The sequence below is a fragment of the Cystoisospora suis genome (genome assembly GCF_002600585.1).
Source record: "Cystoisospora suis strain Wien I chromosome Unknown contig_1021, whole genome shotgun sequence".
Taxonomy (NCBI): Eukaryota; Apicomplexa; class Conoidasida; order Eucoccidiorida; family Sarcocystidae; genus Cystoisospora; species Cystoisospora suis.
In genome coordinates this window covers 1-10,629 of record NW_027153822.1, presented here as the reverse complement: position 1 = coordinate 10,629, position 10,629 = coordinate 1, and the positions used below count along the sequence as shown (strand labels likewise).

At 44.7% G+C, this 10,629-nt stretch overlaps 2 protein-coding genes across 2 annotated transcripts in view; one reads left to right on the top strand and one right to left on the bottom strand.

Annotated features, from left to right (window-relative positions):
* CSUI_002421 (uncharacterized protein) overlaps positions 1-5,397 on the bottom strand; it is a 15,920-nt gene extending 10,523 nt beyond the window's left edge. Inside the window, exon 1 of the mRNA XM_068062622.1 lies at positions 26-5,397. Within this exon, the coding sequence (XP_067925398.1) occupies positions 26-3,509 (3,484 nt within the window). The 5' untranslated portion in view covers positions 3,510-5,397. The remainder of the gene's footprint in view (positions 1-25) is intronic.
* A 233-nt stretch (positions 5,398-5,630) lies between these two features.
* On the top strand, positions 5,631-9,393 carry CSUI_002420 (rna-binding protein 8a family protein; the record flags this gene model as incomplete). Its single annotated transcript, XM_068062621.1, has 4 exons — positions 5,631-6,970; positions 7,352-7,514; positions 8,769-8,852; positions 9,281-9,393. Coding segments are annotated over exons 1-4 (426 nt in total), but the record flags the coding sequence as incomplete, so codon positions are not given.
* Between the last annotated feature and the right edge of the window lie 1,236 nt (positions 9,394-10,629).

Below are 10,629 nucleotides of genomic sequence, written 5' to 3'. Positions count from 1 at the left end.
CTATCTATCTATCTATCATCCTTACCATCACATGAATAATACCCATCCTCTCCACAGAGAGCTGTCCCGTAATCTCCTTCTTCTCCTGGTGCAGGTGAGAAAGCTCCCTCCCCTGGCCATGTCTCTCCTCCTCCTACGGTTGGTTTTCCTCCTCCTGCTCCATCCCTCGTCATGGCTTTAACCATGACAGTTCCACCCCCATTACTACTACCACTATTAGAAGGACCGCCTCCACTAATCGCTTTGTTTCCTCCTAGGACGCCATCCCCCCTCGCTCGCCCCCCTGCCTCCGGTAGATTTCGTACAGTTCCTTTCTGTTCTTTTGCTTCTGGCGGCCCCTGTAGTGGTGTGGAATCAGAGAAAGAAGACATGAAGCCAGCCGGGGGATGGCTAGTTGAAGGAGACGAAAGACTCCCTCCTGGGGCACCTGCTGAAACTGCTGAATGTGAAGGGCGAATACGAAAAGGGGGGGGGGTACTAGGTGGTAGATCGAAGTAATCATAATACCGATGTGCTGGTTTCTCAATGTAAGGAAGAGAAAGAGGGGGAGGATATCCAGGCGAACCGAGGAACCCATCCGGCTTTGGAGTCTCGACAGGATAGCGAAACGAAGAAGAAGCAGGGGAAGGATATTGATCTTGGTAAAAAGAAAGACTGGGAAGATCTAACGGTCTAGACGGTTTCAAGGGTGATGAAGATGCACCGCGCATCGTACCTGTCTCATCAGCTGATGCCGCCTGGCTTTCCGTCGTTGGAGAGCTAGAAACAGCAGAGAAAGATCCATCCAAAGGAGCAGGAAGCGGCGCTGAAAAGAAGTGATTTTCTTGATCATAGACACCAGAGATATCCTTCTTCGGCGTCCCCTCATGGGTAAGACTGTCAATATGATCAGGAGAGGGGGGATTCTTATGACCGCTACTACTGCCGTTGTTCAGCTCTCCACTCTTTGCGTGCAAAGGAACAAGTCCATCTACTGTATCATACGAGAAGGAGGAATCGGGGGGGTGATCAAGAAGATTTCCTCCTTCACCACTCTTCTCTCTTTGTTTCACATTCATCACCCCCCCCCTCCTTCCTTCCTCATCGTCTTCTTCGTCCTTGTCTTTCTCAATCTCGAAATCTGACTCTTGATCTTTCACGGTGAAACGATGGACGTCTCTCTGATCATCTTCATCTTCTTCCTCTTCCCGTTCCTTTGCTTTATCTTGTCTCATCTCCTTCGCTCTACGATGTCCACCCCTCTTCATCTTGCTTCCCTCTTCTCTTATATCTCTCTCATACATGTCACCTCCCTCAAGAGTCCTTGTGGGAGGAGACACTGCAACAGGATGGTTTCTATCCAGAAGAAGATCCGAGAGAACTTCATGTTGTTCTTCTTCTTCTTCATCATCTTCATCTTCTTCCCCCCGTTCTACTTGATGTCTGTCTCGATTTCTCTCACTACCGCTGACTTTTCTTACTCTTGCGGAAGATACACGTTGTTCTCCCGAATTCCTCTCTATCTCTCGTTCATCTTCTTCTTCATCTCCCCCTCGCCCTTCTTCTTCGTCTCTTCTTCCTTCCTGAGAATTTGACAACATGTCTTCATCGTCACCCCCTCTACCAGTCGTCTTCTTTCTTCTTCTTCTTCTTCTATCTTCCTCTTCATCCTCTTCTTCTTCCCCTACCACCTTCTTCTTTACCTCTCTACCTTCTTCTTCCTCTTCATCTCTCTTCCCACCTCCCCGTTCATGGTGATCGTCCTCCTGATCATCATCTTCTTCACTTCTTCTTCTTCGACCTGTGTCATCTCCTTCCTCGTGCTTTTCTTTTCGTTGTTCTCTATCTCCTCCTCTTACTCCCCCTCGTTCTTCTTCACGCGATCTGTCTTCTTCCTCCTCATCTTCAGCACTTCTTGAACTTTCCTCACTGATGGCCCCGGATTCGAAGTCACTGTCGCTGCGCTTTCTCCTTCTCTTCTTATTCTTTCCACTCATCAGATCATCTGCATCTGTCATATCCCAGAAATCTTCTACACTCTCTTCCAAGTTCAACGGCATGCCATCCCACGCCCCCGCCCACCGAGAAGCAGAAGCAGAAGTTCCTTTACCACGAGAGCCTCGCTGACTCGATCGTCTTCTTTTTCCTAGCTTCGCTCTCTTCTCTTCACTACTCATATCGCTATCGTCATCTTCGTCATCTCTCGGAGGCCTCTTCCTTCTGTTCATCCACTGTGAAGAAAGGGGTGAGCCGGGTGGAGAATAGGAAGGAGAATGAGAGAAGGGGGGCGTATAGGGGGCAGGAGAAGAGGGTAGCATACCCGAGATAGAAGCAGCAGGTAAAGGGGGAGGAATGTCATGCATCTTTCTCCTTTTTCTTCGGCCAGTGGTCGAAGAGTCTTCTGGAGGTCGTGAGCTTTCATCTTTCTCACTTCTATAAGACGGAGATGACCGATGGATCTCATCGCCTCCTTCTTCATCACGTTCAACGGCGTCTCTATCATCCGACACGTTCGAAGAGATCTGATCTTTCTCTGGAGTGGCGGATTTTCTTCTCTCTTGGATTGCCCGAGAGGACGGAGTGCTATTCGCCTCGCTGGACCCAGACTGCTGGTCTTTCTCATCTTCCTCTCCTTGTTCTGAAGAAGAAGAGAGACGTCGTGAAGAAGAGAGACGTCGTTCATGGTGAAAAGAGGGAGCAAAAGAAGAGCCTTCGGTTGAAGCAGACGCCGTGATGGAAGATGACGAAGGAGACGGGGGAGAGGGCAAGGCATTCGTTGGTAAGAGAAGAGGAAGAGGCAAGGAGAATAGAGAGACCTTATGACTCTCTGGCTGTGACAAAGAAGGACTAATGAAAGAAGAAGGCATGCTGCCTTGCGAAGTTGATAAAGCAGAGAAGATGAGAAGAAAACAGATGAAAAACGAACCACAAGACGACGACGAAGAGAACAATGGCAGCCAAAGATAAGAAGATGAAGAAAGAGAAGGAGAGTTCTTTCTCTCACGACCTTCGCAATGACATCCCCAGCAAAGACCAGGTGGATTAGGGAGAAAGAAAGGTTTTTTCTCCTCTCCTCTCTCAGACCATCTTTTCTCCTCTTCGACTTCTTCTTTACCACCATCTCGTAAACACCTCTCTCTATCACGATGAAAGGAAGGTCGATACAGGAGGAGGAGGAGACCTCTTTTCTTTCCTTCAAAGACATCCAGGAGACCATGACGAAGAGATGATCTTTTTCTACGTTTCAAGAAGGAGAGAAGCATCAAGAAAGAAGAAGAGGGGAGGATGATAGAACAGACGAGAAAGAAAAAGACAGAGAAGTTCAGCCATCCCCTCTGATCACGATCGCACATGATGTGCGTCATAACCCATACGTTCAACAGGTAGAGTACGACGCCCGCACAACGACGCTCTCCCCCTGGAAAGATCGAGTTGGAACAGAAAAGAAGGAAGATGGAGAAGGAAAAGAAGAGGAAGAAGAAAGAGGAAGATAAGAAAGAAAGGAAAGAAGAACATAACATCTCCCCCATCTTCTTGGAAGAAAGACAACAACGGGAAAAGGAAGGAGATGAATACAGTCAGGTCTTCACTTTAGGAAAGAGACACATCACCTCGATCAATCTTTAACATGATTCACCGAAGGAAAAGAAAAAGAAAGAAGACAAACTAAGAAACCGCACATTCTCCTTTCATCCCCTCAAGAGACAGAAGCTTGAATGACACATCGTTTCTCTTCCCCACATGAGAGAAAGAACGAGACAGGAGAGAAAGAGAATCTGAGGAGGAAGAAGAAAACAAGATAGAGATGAAGGAGGAACCACATGCAGCTGAATAGGTATCCAGTGAGAGGTCTTCTCGACTTCATGAAAAGAGACAGAGAAAGAAGAAAAAGGAGACAGGTAGAACAGACCTCTTTACTATGCATCATTCTGTCGCGGACCGAGATTAACAGGACAGCAATTGGCTGTATCAAGAAACGTCCTTTCTCCTCCCGCTGTTTCTCTTCTGACCTTGTCTCTCATAATGATGGGAGGGCGTGAGGAAAGAAAGAAAAAGAAAGCGTTAATAAGATTCTCGTCTACCCGAGAAAGAACGACATAGACAAACACCCTATCTGCAAAGACATACTAAGGACAACATACATACACACAGAGATGTCGACATCTCTAGCTCAAGATATCTTTCCTCTCCATATAAATACGGATCGAAGTATATCTCGAAAAGAATCTATGTATACCAGGAGATCTCTCTGTCTCTCTCTATACATGTAAAGAAGAGAGGAGAGCAGGGCGAAGAAACAGGAGCAGCGGATCTTCTCTTCTTCTTTCGATGCGTCTTCTTTGCCTTTCCCTTCTCGCCTCTACCCCTTCTTAAGTCTCGTCTCTGTCGTTCACTAGGGTGGCGATACCACGCACGGAGACAAATGATGTGTAATGCGCGTGTACAGCCCCCCAGACGAAGATGAACAAGAAGAAGAGACAGAGAAGGAAGAAAGAGACTTTCAAGCTCTTATGTTGAACCTCTTGAGAAGACGCGGGAGAAAGAGAAAGAAGAGGAAGAAAGAAAGAAAACAAGGTCTGAATGACTGAATACGGTGGTGTTCCACCGCTGCCCTCTAAGGACAAAATGCTCCTCCTCCATGCAACCTAAGCTCTTCAAGACTTTTCCGCTTTCTTGCTTTCCTCTTTTGTTTTCGGAAGAAATCTATACACCTAGTGGAGAAAGCGAAAAGACGAGAGAAAAAAGTTCCAAAGAGAAAGAAGAGTGAAAAGAAACAAAAGCAACGAAGAGATCCGATCAACGGCCAGGAAGGGAATTTTAACCAGATTTACCTGCTGCATCATTCATTGCATTAAGAAATGAATGGCGTTGTTGTCCCCTTAGCGGTCGGTCATCTCACCTCATCGTGTCTCCCTTTTGCTTGTTCTTCTTCTTTTGGTTGTCTGGTCCCTTCTTTCTCTCCTCTGGGTCCTCCTACCTTTGAGAAAAGACTGAAAGAAGAAGATCAGCCGTAAGTGAAAGAAGAAACAATGAATGAGGTGAATGAATGAATGGTTGTCCTAAGAGAGAGAAGAAAAGACGGAACCGAACGGCAAGAAATTTCTCGCCCGCTGTGGTACGTTATCTGTACAGGGAGAGAATCAATTGAACGTGCCAAGCTTAAACAAACAGATAAGATAAAGATCTATGATCAAAGGACACGGCGAAAAAGATCTCGCAAGGAGGACTTCCGGGGCGCTTTCCTCTCTTCTTTCTCCCGGTGACGGCGACGCTCTTGAACCGGGAGCGATTACAGAGACAGAGAGGATCACCTATGTAAAAGGTGAAAGATTTGCTTGAAACCCGAAAAAAGGAAAAGAAGAAAACGAACAAAAACGCTCGCCGATGAATACTCTCCAGATGTAACAGAGACGAACACAAAAGGAGAGAAAAAAAGAGAGAACCAGCGCGGGGGCGGCAAGCAATTGAGAGAGAAGGGAAGAAAGCCCGAAAAGAACACGAGCTCTCTCTCTCTCGCCCTCCCTCTTTCTCCTAGCGGTCTGCTGCTGGTCACGCCGTCGGACCGAGTATAAGCCGAAAAAAAAAACGATGAAACTAACGATTTAGGGGCGGGGGGAAAGAGAGCTGCCGAGAGAGGGGGATCTTTCTTTTCGGGTTGATTCGTGGTTTGTTCTCCCGGTTGTCCTGAAGCGTCCATTCTTCGACAAACAAAGAAGAAGACGATAAGGGTAGATCGATGTGGATGTTTCTACGCGAAAGAGGGCGTGACAAGAAGAAGATTCTAGAACAAAGATAGAAAGAGACAGACAAGCTTGTACAAGTGTACGATTGTTGTAATGTACACACCAACAGAGAGAGAGAGAGAAAGAAAGATATCTTTGTGCTTGGCGTGGTCAGAAGAGTTGGTTTGTCTGGATGAAAGTTCTTCCCGGTTCTTCCGGTCCCAGTTTTCTTTCGAAGAGACTTCATATCTATTCTCTTTCTTGCCATACTCTGCTACTACACACGAGATTTCTGTTTGTTCACCTTCACTCCTGCTGTTCGTTCAACAGTTACTAAAGTAAAGTCTTAGAGTCCATCTAGCAACCTCAAGAAAACGGAGCTTCTTCCATGTTCCTTCTTCATCTTCTTGTTCACAAGTCTCTTCTTGATCTTTCGGAGAGTGCTTTCTTCCTTTCTTTCTCCCTTCTTTCTCTTCGAATTGTTTATTCTGTCCACTATCTTCCTCTTCTTTCTCCATTCCTCGTCAAGCGTTCAGTTCTTGGTCCACGTGCGTTGTTGTAGTCGTCGCCCGCATTGCCATCTTCAGGTGTACGTACACCTCGGCGCGGGTGGATAGTCCGACGTAGCGATCTTTCTTCTTTCTCTGTGTCAGCCGACATACATCATAAGCTTTCCAATTTGTTGTTCTTTCGTCGTCTTTATTTTTTTGCTTTCCCTCAACGTATAGAAGATTCCTTAACTTTCCGGTCTTTACTTTCTGTCCTATCTTTTGTGCTGTCGACTTCTGGATAGACTTCTCTTCTTCGCCATACTCAGACTCTCTGTTTGTCTTCGTTCCATTTCACCTATCTGTCTCACAATCCTTGGCATCCGTCCCGTCCCTCTTCTTTTTCCTTTCCCTCTCTGTTTCACTGGACTGACTGACTCCTACGACTATCTTGAAAGCAGCAATATACAGAAGTCTTTCCCGAACGAAAGAATCTACGAAAGAATCTTTCTCCTCCTCTTTCTCAGAGGACCTGTCTGGAAAGAAAGAAAAGGAGACAGCAAATCCAGCCACAATAGACGAAGTTAGAAAGAGAGAACGACAGGGAGGGGACTCAGTGTGGGTCTGTTGTTCTTCGTCGTCTATACAAAGCACTCTTTTTCTCCCTCTTCTTTCTCTTCATAGTCTAACTTCTTCAGATTGTCCTTTTAGAAGATGGCGGACGTGGATATGACAGCTGAAAGGCGTTCCGTATCTCTGTCTAAGGGAAGAAAACAAAAGGTTAGGGGTTTGGGGCTCTCTATTCGTTCTCTTTCTTTCTCCAGCCTTCTCTGTTTCTTTTCTATCTGCTTTCTTTCGCTTCAGTCACATCATTCCTCTGAGCTTTCACTCCACCGCCGACTTGTTTCTCACACACAGAGATGTATGTTTCGTATGTGCGTTTCCCTCTGTATGTCCTTTTCCTCTCTTCATGGCAAAGAGATCTGTTAAGGTTCAGCTCCTCTGTTTCACCGTTCGCCCTCTCTTCTTCTCTCTTTGTATCTGTATATCTACTCCACTACATGGCACACAGGCGAGGGAAGTCTCTCTCTCCCTCTCGTCTTATCCTGTCTTTCTTGTCTCGTCTCTTCTGTTTTTTCTCTCTCTTTCCTTCTTCCAAAGGGACGTGGACTGAAAGAAGGTGGTCGAGAGAATGACGGAAGATATCGGGGAGACGCCGGGAAGTTCGAGAGACTCGAAGATTCTCACCAGAATGGGAAGACGTCAACTGCAGGCCGGAGCTCTGCAACGTCCACAACTGCTTCTGGATCGCAACCTGCTCGATGTAGGTCGCCTCTTCTTCCTCTTATTCTTTCACACACATGTCGGGCTTCTTCTTGTTCTCGTAGACATATCTGTACATTCACGGACTTTTACACATGTATACATCTGTGTCCTAGATAGTTGGATGGATAGATAATGGAGCAGCTTTTTATGTATATGAATGAAGGCCGGTGTGCGGGTGTGTATAGATGCTTCGCTACATATATCAGTGTTCGGAGATATCTGTCGTCGTGTCTGTGTATGTGTATACGTACATACACACAGGTAGCCAGAAGGTTCCTAGATGTGTGCTCTCTGTGTACTTTTCCTGGAGATATCTATCTATCTATCTATGTATAAGTACATGCATGTGTATGCACATACTGTATGCATGTATGTATGTATGCATGCCGATGCGTATAGTGTATGCGCACAATTGTCAAAAAGTGTATTCCGCCCCTCGTAGCTGCAGGCGGGATCTTCTTCAATTGTTCTCCAAGTTCCCACCTGACTTGCTTCTTACTCGCCTTCACTATATATATGTATGTACACCTCCAGACCTGACGGACAGAGAGAGAGAGAGAGTAGACAATAGTGTGGTTTTCTTATTTCCGTCGGTAGGTTCATTCATATGTAGCAGGCGTATGACTGAATGATAATAGTGGTGTTGCATGCAGCAGGTCTTTTCTATTCACTCGATATGCGGGGGTAGGCTACGCCGTAAACGGTGCATAACTAGTACATATACTTGTATGTATATAGATACATTCAAATACAGCTGAGGAGATAGAAAGAAATGAGTGTGTTGCCTCTGTCTCCGACCACGTTGAAAGCTTAGATAGATCGATAGATTTCACCCTGAGTACCAGCTCCATCATTCAGCAACTTGACAATGTATCAATGTATACCTCTCTCTCTCCTCTTTTTTTTTCTCGCGAGCAGTCTTGTTATGATCTATGATGTATGTATGTATACATACACATATACATATATATGTGGATATGTATGAGTACATATGTATGCATGCATATGTATGATTGGATATAGATGCGTGTATGGATATGTACGAATATATAGGTATGTATGGATAGGTCTGAATATGTCTGTATGGATCTGTATGTATGTATGGATATGTGTGAGTATATACGTATGTATGAATTTGTATGTATATGTGCACGTATGTATGCATGTCCGACTATTCAGGTCTACGCATGAATGTGTATGTATGAACAGGTGGACATGCTGGGGTCTGTGTTGTCTGTGTGTGTTAAAAAAGCTGTCGAGGGCTGGATCATAATGGTGAGGAATCTCCATGAAGAAGCACAGGAAGAAGACCTCCATGAGAACTTCGAGCAGTACGGTAAGAAGAAAAACAGGCAGATAGTCAAAAGACATCTCACAGATCATTTCCATCCAAGGATATGCACGTCTGTATGTAGCCAGAGACGTATCTACCTCGTTGTCTGGATGTATACATCCCTCTCGCTATATCTATATGTGTAAGTGTACGTGTGAAAACGGGTGTGTTGTCTCTCAAGCTGTGGTTATAGGACTCAACGGCGGATTCTGCTCGAAGAAGTTCCACCGGTACGATGACGAACTCCTTATCCTTGTCAATGGCTACCTCTCTATTCCATTCATAGAACTATAGGCGGATTCCCTATCTATCTATCTATCTCTCTATATCTATCTATCTCTTTATCTATCTATTTCTCCTGATGCGGTTTGGAAGAAGAAGAGAATGAATGTATCTTTTGTGTGTCTGTGTGCGTTTGGGTGTATATACAGGGCAGATAAAGAACTTGCATCTGAATCTTGATCGTCGTACCGGGTTTGTCAAGGGTTATGCTTTCATTGAATATGAAACATATGAGGAGGCCGAAGCTGCTATCAAAGGTAGGAGAGATCATCTCTAGTTACGATACATACATCATCTATCTCAACAAGCAACATACATGCGCGCCACTCACACCGCGACGTCATTCCGTCTGCAGCTCACTATCTACATATGACGAATTAGCTTCACGCTCTATCACCATATGCATATACATGTTTACATACATATTCAAGTATCATATGTGATGTAGGCTCTCGGTGTGCTGTATCTAGTGTAAGGATCATACAGGTGTCGGTTCTCTCGCACTAATCATATGCAGGTGTTGTCAAGACTAGAGGAGTCACAAGTCTCTTATGTAGGTAATGTATGTATATGTGGGTCGGAGTAGGCGTATGTGGTCTACAATTACCGTATACACGTAGATGTGATGCACATACAGATACATGGACATATATATATATATATAGAGTTGCATATGTATGCGGGGTGAGGTACTCTCTTTCGTGATATTTAAATGGTATTCTCATGTATAGAGAGGATGTAGCAACTTCGAAACCTCTACGTGTAGAATAATAGATAAGGTAACTCACACCACATCAACATACAAGATGGACTCGGGGGGGGACGGTGCTGCTTCGGACTTCCTTCTCCGTGCTTTATCTTACTCGAGAAATGCTATCTATCTATCTATCTTTATCTATCTATCTATCTTTAATCTATCTATCCTAATCTATCTATCTTTAATCTATCTATCTTTATCTATCTATCTATCTTCAATCTATCTATCTTAATCTATCTATCTATCTATAGGACTGACTCTATGTATCTATACTTTCAAGAAAAGTGAACGATACATAGATTAAAGATGGATTGAAGATAAATTGAAGATAGTTCCATACATACAGATCTACATAGGTGAGCGACAAAAGATATTTACAGCCATATGTGCATACATAGAGAGAGAGACACATACATCTACATAGGAAAGACAATAGACGCAGTAGTAGAAGTAGAAGTAAAAAGAACAGTAGTGATCTTCCTCTTCTTCGTTAACCTGATNNCTTCTCTTCTTTCTCTTCAAAGTTTCACCAGAATGAGCCAGGCTAGGTTGATTTGATTCGAAGAAAACTTTCTCTTTCATCTTGAGAGGGGGGAGGAGACATTTTTTGAAGCGAGTCGCATAAGCAGTGCAGATGCTCTCATCTCCGTTCTTCTTACAAAGAAAGACCCACTCTTCTCTTTCTGTCTGGATATAGCAAAGAAGCGGAGACTAGGTCAAGAGAAAGAGAGAGATAGATAG